The sequence below is a fragment of the Heterodontus francisci genome, chromosome 32, assembly GCF_036365525.1.
Source record: "Heterodontus francisci isolate sHetFra1 chromosome 32, sHetFra1.hap1, whole genome shotgun sequence".
NCBI classification, from domain to species: domain Eukaryota; kingdom Metazoa; phylum Chordata; class Chondrichthyes; order Heterodontiformes; family Heterodontidae; genus Heterodontus; species Heterodontus francisci.
In genome coordinates, this window is record NC_090402.1 from 28,853,927 (window position 1) to 28,871,142 (window position 17,216).

At 42.2% G+C, this 17,216-nt stretch overlaps 1 protein-coding gene across 1 annotated transcript; it reads right to left on the reverse strand.

Moving 5' to 3' along the window:
- Nucleotides 1-30: 30 nt before the first annotated feature.
- LOC137347469 (uncharacterized) lies at nt 31-9,420 on the reverse strand. The gene is made up of 6 exons (XM_068011916.1): nt 9,401-9,420; nt 8,670-8,776; nt 6,011-6,142; nt 4,119-5,906; nt 3,553-4,018; nt 31-217 (listed from the first exon to the last, which is right to left on the reverse strand). The coding sequence occupies exons 1-6, from the start codon at nt 9,418-9,420 to the stop codon at nt 31-33; spliced, it is 2,700 nt and encodes an 899-aa protein (XP_067868017.1).
- Nucleotides 9,421-17,216: the final 7,796 nt, after the last annotated feature.

Consider the following 17,216-nt stretch of genomic DNA (forward strand, 5'->3'; position numbering starts at 1 on the left):
TCCTTGAATAGAGAGTCTCAGTGACCTCCTTTACACAACAGCAGATGGCAAACTGTGAGATGTTGCAAATATCTGAAGCTCCAGCCTGGAAGGAGTCGACGCATAAAAGTTGATTGCCACAGTCACCTTCACAACCGCTGGCAATGTGGTCCTTGTCCTGCTCGGAGGTTGCATTTGCGTCTGCAGCAGGTGACAGATTTTTGTGATGACATTCTTGCTGAGGTACAGATGTTTCATACATTGTGCTTCACTGAGGTTCAGGTAGGAGAACTGCTCCCTGAATGTGCTGGTCTCCTGCTAAGAGCCCTTCTCTCCCCCACTCCCCTCCACTTCCTCCTCCTTCTTCCAGCAGCTTGTCCTGCTCTGCATGGCCTCAGTTCCTTCCCCAAGTCAGGCTGTATTCCAAAGGGAATGCTTACTAGTGCACACCCCTGTCTGGGAGTGAGTGGTTTGCCTTGAAGTCAGCAAACAGTCCTTCAGCACTTGCCATACCATTCCCTGTAGACATTTGCAACTTACACTGTAGAAAACACCAAACATTGGTCCAATCATAGCAACAGCCAGAACTAATCAATCAGCAACGAACCTGCAAGTAGTTGATGATCCTTTTAAATAGCACTGGTTGGGGGTCCTTCCTGCTGCTGAACGCACGTTCAGTTTTCCAAGGCATTGGTTGGAGTCTGAGCTCCAAAATAGCACCACTGGCATCAAGTCAGCATTGCTCACTGACTGATGTCATGATCTGCCTGCTCTGCATACTTCCAGTCGGCATTCACTATGTGTACACTAACATCCTCACCAATAAGGTGTCAGTGCAATTTGCCCAAGTGCGCGCGTGTGCCACAGCTGCCATTTTGGAGCTCTTAGGTATCTGAAGAGCCCAAAAGGTGGGCACTAATGAGCCCAAATTCTTACCCAAAGAACATGACAACACAGAAGGATGCCATTCAACCTAGAGTGCCATAGTCTCCAACTGTGCAAACTGTCTGAAAATACTATCCATTTTTCTATTCCCCCATCCTATCCTCATACTTTTCTCAATTTTTCTTCTATCCATTTCTCTTTTAAATACCACAACATGCAGTTAGAAAATGTTTTTATGCATCACTAGTCTCCTTCCTATGCAAATGCACCTTCCTACAACAACATGACTGACGTTACCACATTTTGGGATTTTTGATCATTCTTTTCTTCAAGGAAAATATTATGCGGTTGTGTTATGTTTAACAGTTGTGTCTTCTAACAAAATGAATTCACTACTTTAATGGGATGTGCTATTTTTGCAGGGGCTTCCTTACACAGGAACTATGAAAACTACTGAAGTAGACATTTCTAGCCATACAATTGTTTAAAGCCAAAGTCAACAGGATTAGAGGATAGTGCATATCTATTTTATTGAGAGTCAGGAGGTACTGAAAAGGTTGACTATGCTTAGGGTAGATAAGTCACCTGGTCCGGATAGCTCGCATCCCAGGTTGCTAAAGGAAGTGGGGATGGAGATAGCGGAAGGCCTTGCCATAATATTCCAATCTTCCCTAGATATGGGGAGGTGCCCGAGGATTGGCGAGTGGCAAATGTACACCCTTTTTCAAGAAAGGGTGTAAGGACAGTCCTAGCAACTAGAGGCCAGTTAGTTTAACATCAGTGGTGAGTAAGGTTTTAGAAACAATAATCAGGGGGAAAAAAATCAACAGGCACTGAAGATGTTTTAGTTAATTAAGGATAGCCAGCATAGATTTGTAAAAGGTAGATCATACTTGACTAATCTAATTGAATGTTTTGCTGATGAAACAAAGAAGGTTGATGAAGGGAATGGGGTGGGTGGTGTCTATATAGATTTTAAGAAAGCATTTGATAAAGTACCACTTAAAAGTCCGGTTAACAAATTTGAGGGTCAGAATCCAATTGGATAAAAAAAAATGGCTCAAGGACAGAAAACAGCAAGTCATGTTAAATGGTTGTTTTTCAGCCAGGAGGATGGGAGACACTGGTGTTTCCCAAGGGTCAGTGCTAGGACCACTGCTTTTTTTGCTATATATAAATGGCTTGGACTTTGGAAAACAGAGTAGAATCTCAAAATTTGCTGATGAAACCAAACTTGGAAGAGTGACTTACAGTGAAGATATGACCCACCATACAGACAAGTATGAGGTGATGCATTTTGACAGAAAAGATAGGGTGAGGCAATATAGACGTAATGGCGCAATTCCAAAATGTGTGTAGGAACAGAGGGACCTGGGGTGCATGTGCATAGACTTTTGAAGGTGGCAAGACATATTGAGAGAGTGGTTAGCAAAGCATATGGGATATTTGGCTTCATAAATAAAGGCATTGAGTACAAAAGCAGGGAAGTTATGCAGAACCTTTATAAAGCACTGATTAGGCCCCAACTAGAGTATTGCATGCTGTTCTGGTCACCACACTTTAGGAAAGATGTGGGGGGTGCTCGAAAGGGTGTAGAGGAGATGTACCAGAATGGTTCCAGGGATGGGGGATTTTATTTACAAGGTTAGTTACAAGGAACAACTGGGGTTGTTCTCCCTGGAGCAAAGGAGATTGAGGGGAGATTTGCTAGAGGTGTACAACATTATGACATGCTTAGATAAGTTAGACAAGGAAAAACTGTTTATTAATTGATGGCACAAGGACTAGGAGACACAGATTGAAGGTTTTGGGCAAGAGATGGAGGGGAAATGTAAGAAAGAACTTTATTTTACGCATGGGTGGTAATGACCTGGAACTCGCTCCCCACGAAGATTGTGGAAGCGGAGACAATCAATGATTTCAAAAGGAAATTGGATGGGCACTTGAAGGAAATAAACTTGCAGGGCTATGAGGATCAAGCAGGGCTTGAGGCGTAGAGAGCTGGCATGGACTCAATGGGCCAAGTGGCCCTCCACTATGCCATAAATGACTTTTTAAAAAGCTCATAAAAGTTTTGAAAAGTTTCATCATCAGGCTTTAAATTAAGAACTGTGTGGGGGCTGTACTTAAGATTTTGCTACACAAATAAATATCAAGCTGAGTGAGCATGATATTTGGGTAATGAATATTCTCCCAACATTAAAATAAAGAAAAAATTAATGCTTTTTACAATCTCAGTCCCAAAGAATTTCACAGCCAACAAATACTTCTAAAATGAAAGTCACTGTTGTTAGACGGGGAAACCAGCAGTCAATTTGTGCACTGTTAAGTCCCAAAAAAGAGCAGAGATATTTGACCAGAAAATCTCTTTTATTGGTGTTGCTTGAGAAATGTTGGCCAGGGCAGAGAAAGCCCCTGTTCTTCTTGGAATAGTGTTAGGAGATCTTTTACGTCCTCCTGAGAGGTTAGAAGGGACCTCGGTTTAACAACTCATCCAAAAGACAACACCTCCAGCAGGACAGCACTCCTTCAATACCTCACTGAAATGTCAGCTAGATTGTGTGCTCAAGTCTCTGGAGTGGAGCTTGAAGCCACAACTTCTGACACAGAGGCGAGAGTGCAACCACTTTCCAATTATATAAAACAAATGTTCCACTCCTTATTCTGTTTAGAATTCAAAGGACAGACCTTATAATAGTTCCACTGGTTCCAACTGATGAATGAAATGGTTGGCTCGTGGTACAATTGGAATTCCAAGCTGTTGGTTCTGAAGAATATTTAGTAGCAGTTTTACTCAAGTAGTGCAGGTATGACCCTAGTGACGGCAGAGTAGAATTCCTTGTAAACACTTTTAGTTGTTCCTGTGTAAAAATAGTTTTTTTTCCTGGATTTGCAGGTAGATATATGTTCAATAAAGAAGTAACATTGCTTATTTGGGTCGTGCCATTCACCTTTGAGAAATCTCTAGTAAGATTTAGAGCAACGTCCATTGGAGTAAAATGTTTTTTAGGAAGAGGTGTGTCCAGGGATGGAGACTCTAGAGCTACAGGTGTTGTTAACCTTGGGAAAGCATTCCTTGTAGATCTTGTTGGAATTGGAATGTGTTTCACTCTAGACATTGCCTGAGATGGAAAGGGTTTCACTGTGGACATTTCTGGAGATAGAAAGGGTTTCATAGTAGACATTGCCTGAGATGGAAAGGGTTTCACTGTAGACATTGCCAGAGATGGAAAGGGTTTCAATGTAGATATTACCAGAGATGGAAAGGATTTCACTGTAGACATTGCCGCAGATGGAAAGAGTTTCCTTATAGACATTTTTGGAGCTGGAAAGGGTTTCATTGTAGACATTGGCAGAGATGGAAAGGGTTTCGCTGTAGACATTGCCAGAGATGGAAAGGGTTTCACTGTAGACATTGCCGGAGATGGAAAGAGTTTCACTGTAGACATTGCCGCAGATGGAAAGAGTTTCGCTGTAGACATTTCTGGAGTTGGAAAGGGTTTTGCTATAGACATTGCCTGAGATGGAACAGGTTTCACTGTAGACATTGCCCGAGATGGAAAGGGTTTCACTGAAGACATTGACGGAGGTGGAAAGGGTTTCGCTGTAGACATTGACGGAGATAGAAAGGGTTTCACTGTAGACATTGCCTGAGATGGAAAGGGTTTCACTGTAGAGATTGCCAGAGATGGAAAGGATTTCACTATAGACATTTCTGGAGTTGGAAATGGTTTCACTGTAGACATTGCCAGAGATGGAACAGGTTTCACTGTAGACATTTTTGGAGTTGTTAAGGGTTTCATTATAGACATTGCCTGAGATGGAAAGGGTTTCACTGTGGACATTTCTGGAGATAGAAAGGGTTTCATAGTAGACATTGCCTGAGATGGAAAGGGTTTCACTGTAGACATTGCCGGAGATGGAAAGAGTTTCCTTACAGACATTTTTGGAGTTGGAAAGGGTTTCATTGTAGACATTGGCAGAGATGGAAAGGGTTTCGCTGTAGACATTGCCAGAGATGGAAAGGGTTTCACTGTAGACATTGCCGGAGATGGAAAGAGTTTCCTTATAGACATTTTTGGAGTTGGAAAGGGTTTCATTGTAGCCATTGGCAGAGATGGAAAGGGTTTCGCTGTAGACATTGCCAGAGATGGAAAGGGTTTCACTGTAGATATTACCAGAGATGGAAAGGGTTTCACTGTAGACATTGCCGCAGATGGAAAGAGTTTCGCTGTAGACATTTCTGGAGTTGGAAAGGGTTTTGCTATAGACATTGCCTGAGATGGAACAGGTTTCACTGTAGACATTGCCTGAGATGGAACAGGTTTCACTGTAGACATTGCCCGAGATGGAAAGGGTTTCACTGAAGACATTGACGGAGATAGAAAGGGTTTCACTGTAGACATTGCCTGAGATGGAAAGGGTTTCACTGTAGAGATTGCCAGAGATGGAAAGGGTTTCACTGTAGACATTGCCGCAGATGGAAAGAGTTTCGCTGTAGACATTTCTGGAGTTGGAAAGGGTTTTGCTATAGACATTGCCTGAGATGGAACAGGTTTCACTGTAGACATTGCCTGAGATGGAACAGGTTTCACTGTAGACATTGCCCGAGATGGAAAGGGTTTCACTGAAGACATTGACGGAGATAGAAAGGGTTTCACTGAAGACATTGCCTGAGATGGAAAGGGTTTCACTGTAGAGATTGCCAGAGATGGAAAGGATTTCACTATAGACATTTCTGGAGTTGGAAATGGTTTCACTGTAGACATTGCCAGAGATGGAACAGGTTTCACTGTAGACATTTTTGGAGTTGTTAAGGGTTTCATTATAGACATTGCCTGAGATGGAATGGGTTTCACTGTAGACATTTCTGGAGATGGAAAGGGTTTCATAGTAGACAATTGTGGAGATGGAAAGTGTCTCACTGCAGCCAATGCTGAAGTTGAAGTCGGTCTCACTGTAGATATTGTTGGAGAAGAAAATTGTTTCACTGTGGATGTTACTGCAATATCTAAAGTTACGAATACTGCAGGAACTGGAGACTGTAAGCCAATCGATGCTGTTGAGCTAGCTGTTACAGACAGTGGTCCGATTGGTCTTGAGGAAGGAGAATGGGAATAATGTAAACCATTTGGTTTTACTGAACCTGAATTTGATGCAATAGCTGTCAAAATATCTGAATGTAAAATGTCGGTATGCTTCTTGTCTGCTGAGATTGTGGGAGCAGAGACGGATGGTGATGTGGAAAGTTCATCTGTCAGTTGATCTGGCCCGGGAGCTGAAACAATTAATTTCATTAAAACAGATATTTGTATTCTTGGGTAGAATGGGCAGAATGTTATTACAATCTTCTAAAGCAGATTATTTTAACACAACCAAAATCTGTCCAAGATTAACAAAGAGGACCGATATCTTGTTAAAGTGCTGCCATGACTGATTCAAATTGTCTGGCTCTGAGCTGCATCATTTGATTGCAGTTAGACAATGCGTCTTAGCGCAGTCTCTCAGCTTTATAGCTGCAAATTCCATAATCTTCAGAAACAAATATTTAGAACTGTAAATATTGAATAAATCAGCTGAAAAAATGTAAAACCTGAAAGGCACCGAAATACAGCATAGTGTGAAATGAAGAAACCGGTCCCTTAAATAATTATTATGAATCAGAAAAACAAAATCTGACATAATGACATAGCTATCTTACACTCATCTTCCAAAATACACCTCAACACTGTCAAACCAAGATATTACAGTCTGAACACAGTCTCCTATACAAAAATTCAAAATATACCACGCCAGCATCTGGCAGAAAACAACCCACTGGATGCAGGCATTTGATTTCAAATTGTTTATGTTTTGCAGAAATGTAAATGGACTGTGTCTCAAACTGAATATCTGAAGAGAAAACATTTTTGGTGATGCTTTTTGATACAAACTATCTGAACTGTTTGAGTCAGGGTGGTAGTTTTGCTTTCTGTTTATAAATACACCAAATCATCAGTGTAGAAACTCTAAAACAGTAAGTCCATGAGAATCAAAATGGGCTGATCCATGAAGTACAAAGAAACCTCTAAACAAATGTTCACACTTCCCTATTTGTTGTTTGGTGGATTTTAGCCAGTGGATAGCAGAATAAATGCAAAGACTTAAATTTTCCAAATAAAACAATGTTAGAGGGGAAATGCCATAAATGCTATATGGAGAGAATGAACAGCCACCAACCCAACTAGAAACCTGCAACAGGCAACGAATATTGATCTTGGTACAGTACTGATTTTCCATAGTACAGGTCAACTCTCCTTGATCTACTTTATACGTTCACAATGGATGGAATGATAGATGGTTCCATGTAAGGCCATACTATAGGTTCACATCTGCATAGCAGATCTTTAATGCAGTACCAAGGAATGCTACAATGTCAGGTCTGCAGTCATTTAGATGAGTCGTCCTAGAGAGGCCTCATCTTCCTGTTCAGTTGGAAGTAAAAGACCTCACAGCACTGCTTGTGACAATAGTTGCTACCTAGTCCCCTATACTCTGATCCTCTGATCTAATTGCCTGAGGCCTAATATCAATGACCAAGTCTCCAAATGTCCCTTCGTCCGGTATACACAGAGGAAAAGGAGAAATGGGTGGCTATGTTCTCTCATTCACACCTCATTTGTATGGAATACTTGTGTCTCCTGTGGTTGTAGCCACGTACCAGCTCCCCGTCCCTTTATCCTTTGCTTTCCACCCAATATCTCTCAGGTGCAAAGCAAAGTGTTACGAGTGCTTCCATTTTTTTTGTTAAATTTAGAGGACTTGTGTTAAAAACTGAAAAAGGATTCCATAGATGCTAGACTTTGTGTTTTCTTTTTAAAAAGAGGTCACTGAAAGGTCTTTTGGACTTGATTTGTAAACAACGGCTACTGGAAGGCACATGTTTTCAGATAAGTACACAGCGGGGTCTTTTTGACCTGGGGCATGATGTTTACAAAGAAGTGACACGTCCGGATTTATAGGAATCATGAGGCTTGACTCCTGAGATTATTTTTGGTTTTGCTTTGGACAGGCAGTTGGGATATGGACAGTGTTTTGAAAAGGAGTTAAAAAAATCAACCTGTCAAAGACAAACCCCCAACTCAGCCTTTTCCAGCTCTTTGAAAAGCCTGCCAGTTTTTTCATGCCTTTGAGAAGCTCTTAGAAGTGAGTGTAAGAAATAGAGAAATTGATGTGGCATTTCTCATGCAAGGCCTGCCTGAAACCCCTGTTGCAGCATCTCTCCTGGAAAGCCTGCCCAAACTGATCTTCAAAGTCACCTGAAAAGAACTGTTTTAGGAAGATCCCAGTGATAGACGTCTACGTAATTTGGGACGCCAAACCAAAACAAAGGACATTTGACATCTTTCCATATCTTCTCTTTTTCTTCAAGAATTAACAAGTATTTGGCCAAAGTATTCTTTTTTGTCTGTTTTTTTTTGTAATAGAACTCTAAAGTGAAGATCTCTATTTTTTTTAGTTAACCACTGTGTCTGTATATGAGAGAGGGGCTAAGGTAAAAAGGAAATTTTCATATTTCAATCTGTGTGTTAATGCTTTGCTTCATTGCTGGTTATGTTTTGTTTTATTATAAACTAATAATTTTGTTGTTTATTAAAGGAACCTGGTTGATGAATTTTATTCTGGCATAAAAATAAAGTCTATGATTGATCGCATTCATAACTGGGTAGAAATTTAAATATATGTTGTGACCTGCGGAGAAGTGGAACTAGAAAAATAGTGCATTCCTCCCAGCTCGGTCGTAAAAAGAGAAAAAAGATCTTCACCTGCAGCAGTGGACCTCTCAGGGTCTGAGCTGGGTTGTGGTCTTCTCTCCCTCCTTGGGAGTTCTCTTCTCTCCTTGGAAGTTCTCTCCCTTTTTATACAGTTAACCCTAACTCAAAACAATTCAAAAGCGAAACCGACAACAGGAGGTCAATCTTGATCTGTCACTTCTTAGTAAACAATTTCTCCAGGTATCCAAAGTTCTCTGTTGTTTATTGAGCTGGAAGTCAAGTGGTTTCCTTGAAAGACATGTTGTTGTACCTAGAAGTCAAGTGGTTTCACAGAAAGGCTGGTTTTTCTCACAAGACCTCTCAGTACCCCTTTTATAAACATTTCCTAGGACTATTTTTCAAAGTTAAGTGGCCTTTACACGACCCCCTTTGAAAACACCAAAGTTTAATATTTCTTCAATCTTTCAAAAACGAATCCTCAAAAAAATATATTTAACAAAACATAGAGTCACTTTCGTAACAATTTCCAGATGGAAGAGCAACAGACGCAGCGCATATCTCAAAAAACTTCTTTTGTCTTTGAAGGTGATTTACATTTATTTTGTTTTGGAAACTACATGGAACTTAAATTGAGGTGATGCATTTTGTAATATTTATGTGGCACATTATCTCAGAAGTGCAGAAGTTGCATGTTCCCTTCTTCTGGCCTTTTCAAAAAAGGCTGCTCTTTCAGTCATTTTGACTGCAGTAACTTTTTGTCAAACACAAACAGTGGATAGTACCTGAATTCAAGCAAGTACATGTCCTATTCCTGTATTTACAAACAGCAGCTCTGTACCCTGACACCACTGACATAGTACATACTCCAGATCCAATCCAACATTCTGTAGTGTGTGCCAAGTATGACAGTTATGCCTAATACCAGCTTTCAACATATAAAGTAACAAACAAGGGAATACCATTTAAACTCATATAAACTGAGGCCAAGCTTACAAATACTGTGTTAGCGATAAAGTGAATATAAACACTTCTAGAAAAGCTCATGTTTGTTTTTGTTCTATTTGCACTCAACTGATACAATCAGTTTCCTGGAAAAAATTTAAGCTGTCTTTTTTAAAGTATAAAAGTAGTACATTCGATTTGACACGTATCCACATTTTTGTTCTTTCTACATACAACTCCTTTGAAGTAAATAGCCATGGCTCAGTTGGTAGCACTCTTACCTCAGAGCCAGAAGGTGGTGGGTTCACAACCCTTTCCAGAGACTTGTGCACTTAATCTAAACTGACACTGCAGTCCTGAGGAAGTGCTGCAATGTCTCTGGAGTGGTCTTGTGGATGAGATGTTAAACTGAGGCTCCATCCAGGTGGATGTAAAAGATCCTATGGTGCATTTGAAAAGGTGTTCTCCCCAGTGTCCTGACTAATACTAATCTCAGCCCCGTGGAATGCACTTCCTGTGCCAGTGAGAAATCCTGGACCAGGCAGGCAGGGAAGGTCCATGAGTTCATCTCGTTCTCCAACAGGTATTCCATTCTGAATATTGGGGAGTGCAGGCAGAGCCAGGTCCATGGCACCATGGGTGGCCCAGCTGCATGGAGAGGAGCAGGAAGAAGAATGGAAGAGCAATAGTGACAGGGGATTCCATTGTGAGGGTAAAAGACAGGTGTTTCTGCGCCTGCAGACGTGACCCCAGGATGGTATGTTGCCTCCCTGGTGCCAGGGTCAAGGATGTCAGTGCTCACATTCTGCAGGACATTCTGATGGTGGAGGATGAACAGCCAGAGGCAGTGAACCATATCGGCACCAAAGACATAGGCGGAAAGAGGGATGAGGTCATGCAGGCAGAGTTTAGGGAGTTAGGAGAGAGATTGAAAAGCAGGACCTCAAAGATAGTAGTCTCCAGATTACTCCCAGTGCCACATGCTAGTGAGTACAGAAATAGGAAGATACAGCTGAAGAATGCATGGCTGGAGAGATGATGCAGGAGGAAGGGCTTTAGATTCCTGAGGCATTGGGACTGCTTCTGGGGAAGGCGGGACCTGTACAAGCTGGACAGGTTGCACCACAGATCAGTTAGATTTAGGTTAGATAAGGAAAAGGGCAAAGATAGACCAGGAATAAAAGTTCTCAACTGGGAAAAAGCTAATTTGACTAAGCTGAGATATGATGTAAATAAAGTGGACTGTTCAGGGAAGCTAGAGAACCACAATACCAGGACCAATATCCTTGCAGGAATATTTGCTAGTGCATTTGGGGAGGGTTCAAACTAGCTTGGCAGAAGGGTGGGAACCTGAGACTGGATTCAGAAGGGACAGGTGAAAAGTTGGAAATGGAAGGCAGAAAATTAGTAAGCATGTTTGGAAGGAAGAGGCAACAAAGGCTAGAAAATAGACAATGAGGGAGTTTGGCTGTATTAATTGTATATACGTCAATGCAAGAAGTCTAGGGCAAAAGCTGATGAGCTGACAGCACAGATTGACATGTGGAAGTATGATATTATACCTATTACTGAGACATGGATGAAAGAAGGGCAGGAATGGCAGCTCAACATTCCTGGTTACAGGGTTTTCAGACAAAATAGAGAGGGGGGGGTTCACAATATTGATTAAAGAAACAATTATATCTGTGAGGACGGGTGATATGGTAGAAGAATCATCAAATGAGGACATTTGGGTTGAACTGAAGAACAAAAAAGGTAATCACACTACTGGGGGTGTACTATAGACCCCCAAACAGTCAGGGGAGATAGAAGAGCAAATGTGGCAGGCAAATCTCTGAGAAGTGAAAAAACAATAGGGTTGTAATAGTGGGGGGTTTCAATTACCTTAATATTAACTGGGATAGAATTAGTGTGAAAGGTACAGAGAGAGCAGAATTCTTAAAATACATTTAGGGTAAAACTTTTTAGCCAGTACGTAGGAAGCCCAACAAGAGAGGGTACAGTTCTGGACTTTGTTTTAGGGAATAAAGCTGGGCAAGTGGTTAGATTTAGAGTAACATAGAAACATAGAAAATAGGAGCAGGAGTAGACCATTAAGCCCTTCAAGCCTGCTCCGCAATTCATTATGATCATGGCTGATCATCCAACTCAGTAACCTGTTCCCACATTCCCCCATATCCTTTGATCCCTTTCACCCCAAGAGCTATATCTAACTCCTTCTTGAAAACATACAATGTTTTGCCCTCAACTGCTTTCTGTGGTAGCAAATTCCACAGGCTCACCCTGCGTGAAGAAATTTCTCCTCATCTCAGTCCTGAAAGGTTTACCCCGTATCCTTGGACTATGACCCCTGGTTCTGGACTCCCCCACCATCAGGAACATCCTTCCTGCATCTACCCTGTCAAGTCCTGTTAGAATTTTATAGGTTTCTATGAGATCACCCCCTCACTCTTCTGAACTCCAGCAAATATAATCCTAACCGACTCAATCTCTCCTCATACGTCAGTCCCACCATCCCAGGAATCAGTCTGGTAAAACTGAGTTGCACTCCCTCTATAGCAAAAACATCCTTCCTCAGATAAGGAGACCAAAACTGCACACAATATTCCAGGTGTGGCCTCACCAAGGCCCTGTATAATTGCAGCAAGACATCCCTGCTCCTGTACTCGAATCCTCTCACTATGAAGGCCAACATACCATTTGCCTTTTTTACTGCCTGTTGTACCTGCATGCTTACTTTCAGTGACTGGTAAGAACACCCAGGTCTCGCTGCATATTCCCCTCTCTCAGTTTATAGCCGTTCAGATAATAATCTGCCTTCCTGTTTTTGCTACCAAAGTGGATAACCTCACATTTATCCACATTATACTGCATCTGCCATGCATTTGCCCACTCACTCAACTTGTCCAAATCACCCTGAAGCCTCTCTGCATCCTCCTCACAACTCACCCTCCCACCTAGTTTTGTGTTATCTGCAAATTTGGAGATATTACATTTAGTTCCCTCATCTAAATCATGAATATATTGTGAATAGCTTGGGTCCTAGCACCGATCCCTGCGGTACCCCACTAGTCACTGCCTGCCATTCGGAAAAAGACCCGTTTATTCCTACTCTTTGTTTCCTGTCTGCCAACCAATTTTCTATCCATCGCAATACACTACCCCCAATCCCACGCGCTTTAATTTTACATGCTAATCGCTTATGTGGGACTTGGTTGAAAGCTTTCTGAAAATCCAAATAAACCACATTCACTGGCACCCCCTCAAAGAATTCTAGTCGATTTGTCAAGCAAGTTTTCCCTTTCGTAAATCCATGCTGACTCTGTCCGATTCTACCACTGTTCTCCAAGTGCTCTGCTATAAAATCTTTGATAATGGACTCTAGAATTTTCCCCACTACCGACGTCAGGCTGACTGGTCTATAATTCCCTGTTTTCTCTCTACCTCCCTTTTTAAATAGTGGGGTTACATTAGCTACCCTCCAATCTGTAGGAACTGTTCCAGCGTCTATAGAACCTTGGTAGTTAAGGAAAAGGGCAAAGATAGACCAGGAATAAAAGTTCTCAACTGGGGAAAAGCTAATTTGACTAAGCTGAGATATGATTTTAATAAAGTGGACTGGAATCGGCTACTTGAAGGTAAATCAGTGCCAGATCAGTGGGAGGCATTCAAGGAAGAGATACTAAGGGTTCAGAGCAAGTATGTTCCCTTAAAGAAAAAGGGTGGGACTAACAAATCCAGAGCCCCCTGGATGTGGGCAGAACAGTGGCAAATGGAGTTCAATCCAGAGAAGTGTTAGGTAAAGAATTTGGGGAACGCTAACAAAGTAAGGGGACGCACAATAAATTGTGGGATACTGAGAAGTGTAGAGGAACAGAGGGACCTTGGAGTGCATGTCCACAAATCCCTGAAGGTGGCTGGATAGGGAGATAAGATGGTCAAGAAGGCATATAGGACACTTGCCTTTATTAGCTGAGGCAAGGAATATAAGGGCTGGAATGTTATGCTGTAACTGTATAGAACATTAGTTAGGCCATTGCTGGAGTTCTGCGTGCAGTTCTGGTCAGCACACTATAGGAAAGATGTGATTGCACTAGACAGGGTACAGAGGAGATTTACGAGGATGTTACCTGGACTAGAGAATTTTAGTTATAAAGAAAGATTGGATAGGCTAGGGTTGTTTTCTTTGCAACAGAGGAGGCTGAGGGGAGACCTAACTGAAGTGTATAAAATTAAGAGGGGTCTAGATAAAATGGATAGGAGGCCCTATTCCCCAGGGTTGAGGGGTCCATAACCTAGGGGCATAGATTTAGGGTAAGAGATGGGAGGTTTAGAGGGGATTTGAGGGGAAATCTTTTCACCCAGAGGTTGGTGGGGATCTGGAACTCACTGTCTGAAAGGGTGATAGAGGCAGAAACCATTATAACATTTAAAAGGTACATGGAAATGCATTTGAACTGCCATAAATTACAAGGTTACGGACCAAGAGCTGGAAAGTGGGATTAGGCTGGATGCTACTTGTTGGCCGGTGTGGACACAATGGGCCAAATGGCCTCCTTCTGTTGTAAATTTCTATGATTCTATGATCCACCTTCCCTTTATTTAATTGGTGGCTGAAATTACAAAACCCTAACATAGCCTATTAAGAAATGCCAATGATAGCCAAACATAAGCAGTCAGTATCACTGAATATAGTTCACAAGAACACAAGAAATAGGACCAGAAGTAGGCCATATGGCCCATCGGCCTGCTTCACCATTCAATATGATCATGGCTGATCTTGGGCTTCAATTCCACTTTCCTGCCCACTTCCCATATCCCTCTATTCCCTGCGAGACCAAAAATCTGTCTATCCCAGCCTTAAATGTATTCAATAATGGAGCATCCACAACCCTTTCGGGTAGAGAATTCCGAAGATTCACAACCCTTTGAGTGTAGTAATTTCTCCTCATCTCAATCCTGAATGATTGGCCCTTATCCTGAGACTGTGTCGCAGTGTTCTAGATTCCCTGACCAGTGGGAACAATCTCTCAGCTACTACCCTATCAAGCCCTTTCTGAATCTTATATGTCTCAATAAGATCGCTTCTCATTCTTCTAAACTCCAGAGAATATAGGCCCAATTTACTCAGCCTCTCATCATAGGACAACCCCCTCATTCCAGGGACCAGTTTAGTTTATCTTCATTGCACTGACTCCAGTGCCAGTATATCCTTTCTTAAATGTGGAGACCAAAACAGCACACTGTATTCCAGGTGCGGTCTCACCAAAGCCCTGTACAATTTTAGTAAGACTTCTTTATTCCTGTACTCCAATCTCCTTACTCAAACATTTTAGGGAATGGCTGTTTCAGCAGCTTGAATAAAATGCTCCAAGTTCATTTCTAACATAGAGCATAATTAAGTAAGTGAAAGTATTTACAGTCTGATAATGAGGGAAGTCCTCACTCTTGGGCACCAGGTAATTACTTGGCTAAACCATTTCACTTCATTGGCACAGAATTTGCTGCTGACCTCGGAAAAAGCAGTCCACAAAGATTAAGCGGGTTCTAAGCGGGATTTCTTGTATTCAAATATGACTTTAAATTTGGTGCCATCTGTGGAGTCCAGCAGCAGCACAGGCAGCAGGCAGGCTGACCAGCTAATCAGATTGAAGTATTCTCACAGACAGCAAAACAGGAAATAAAAAGCAGGGATTATAATTCACATTTTCATCATTGTACAGAAAGTGAAATACATATTAAGATAGAAGTTGAAACATCAGAAACAGTTTTTTTTTAAATCATTAAAATCATGCAATTTTTTAATGTTCTTCTGAGGGAATGAGACTCCACACTTTTAAAATTAGTTTTTCTGGGCTAGAGAGGTTGTTCAGCAGTATTTATGACTTTGTACGCAGTTAAAAACTCACTATACCTGATTAAACAAGGCTTAAAATTTTCATTGGTTGTTACAGTGAGAATAGCACATAGAAAGTTGAAGTTCAAATTAATTCCCTGATTCTATGTTGATTGCAGCTGGGAAGACTGCAACAGTGCACCCTATGGAGGAGCAGGGTATCACTAATAGCAACTTCCTCATTTCTGCATATAACTGCACAATTGAATTTAGTTCTCAGCCCGTCGGGTTTTGTGGCAGTGGAGGGAGGGTGGCGGGGGGGGGGGGGTGGGGGGAGTGCCGGACAATCGGAGTGGCAGCGGCCGCCATGGAGCCCGATGCCAGGATTGCCGGGCCTGATCTTCCCAGCGGCGGCGAGGCTCTGTGGTGGCACTTACGCCGCTTTGTGACAGGACCCTACTTTACATATTTAAAATACCTCTCGGCAAGAATTTAAACTAATTCCCCGCAATCTTACCTTCAGTTCCCAATCTTGAGCACGTCGTGCGGCACTCATGTGCTTTCACTTTCCTGTCCAGGAGAAGCTAGCGCCACCAAGGTGGGGAAGGGTCAACTCTGCATGTTTTGTATGGGAAAGGGGGAGAAGTGTCAACTCTACATTATGTTGAACTGTTCGCAGGGCTGGTAAACCTTTTAAAAATGGCACCAGTACCTGCTCCTGTATCAGATGATGCTGTGAATGGCGTCGCCAATGCCACCCCACCACGTGATTGGAGGGCGACGCTGTCAATAGGTTAAGTGGCAGTGGCACGGCGGGGCGGGTCCTGTGCAGGTCGGCCACCATTATCTGCACAACGGCGAGACAACAAAATACAACCCCAAATGTGCAGATGCCCGAAATTGCTGTCAGTTTTACCCAGTAATGGCGCGTGTTACGACCAGGTGAGAAAGGTGTCTCGGGGTCTGTTACTATTTTCACCTAGTCTTATTGTAACAGGATTTAATTTTAAACACATTGTCTTTTGAGGACCCACTTTGTGAATCCTTGTTCACAACTTTCCAATTCTAAGGCAAAGAAATGAGCACAAATAGGCTTTCTTTGGTTTAAAGAACATGAAATTTATTAAACCTTAAACAGTTAACGCCCACAGATATATGACGTGCCCACGCTAGCATGCACATGCAATACACACATGCAAATAGGGACAGAAAAGAGCAGAAGATAAGTAGAAATGTTTGAGGCAATATCTTGTTACTGTTTCTCGATCTCGCTGTAGTCCTTGATTGAAGATATGGTCTTGCATTTCGTTGGGGCCCAGTATTCTTCGTAAACCTTGTTCACGTAGGAAATTTTTCTCTCTCTGAGCTTATGTGTCTTCATGAGATTCAGTTCCATGGGGAGGAGATGGAAGCAGGCAGACAGGAGAGGAGGTAGTTCTTGCTTCAGTTCCAGGAGATATCGTCACTCCATGAGCACATGACTTTGTCTGAGTTCAGATCCTTTGTTGGAAGTTCAAATTCTCTGCAACAGCCAGTTAATCATGTGACTAAAACTGGTCTGACCACTTCTTCTGTGTATTGGGGAAGCAGCGACTGGGTCCCCATTGTTCCAACACTGCTAGTACTATGCAAATGGCCTTCCAGTCAGGGTCTTGCAATTTTACGTTTTAGTGTTCATGTGGCGAAATAATGTGTTAGCAGGTGGGGGGGTTTGCCTGACAGCGAGGCTGACAGTTTCACCATTATTACAACTGCAAAATCCAGGCCAATGCATCTTGTGATACACTGAAATCTGTTAGCTGTATAGGGACAACTTATTT

What these genes read in the sequence shown, in the direction of transcription:
- LOC137347469 (XM_068011916.1), bottom strand. Translation starts at nt 9,420, where the DNA reads ATGTACTTGCTTGAATTCAG. An exon ending in ATGTACTTGCTTGAATTCAG is followed by an intron (nt 8,777 to 9,400) that starts GTACTATCCACT and finishes GTTTTGAGTTAG; the next exon opens with GGTTAACTGTATAAAAAGGG. An exon ending in TGAAATCCTTTCCATCTCTG is followed by an intron (nt 4,019 to 4,118) that starts GTAATATCTACA and finishes TTCTATCTCCAG; the next exon opens with AAATGTCCACAGTGAAACCC.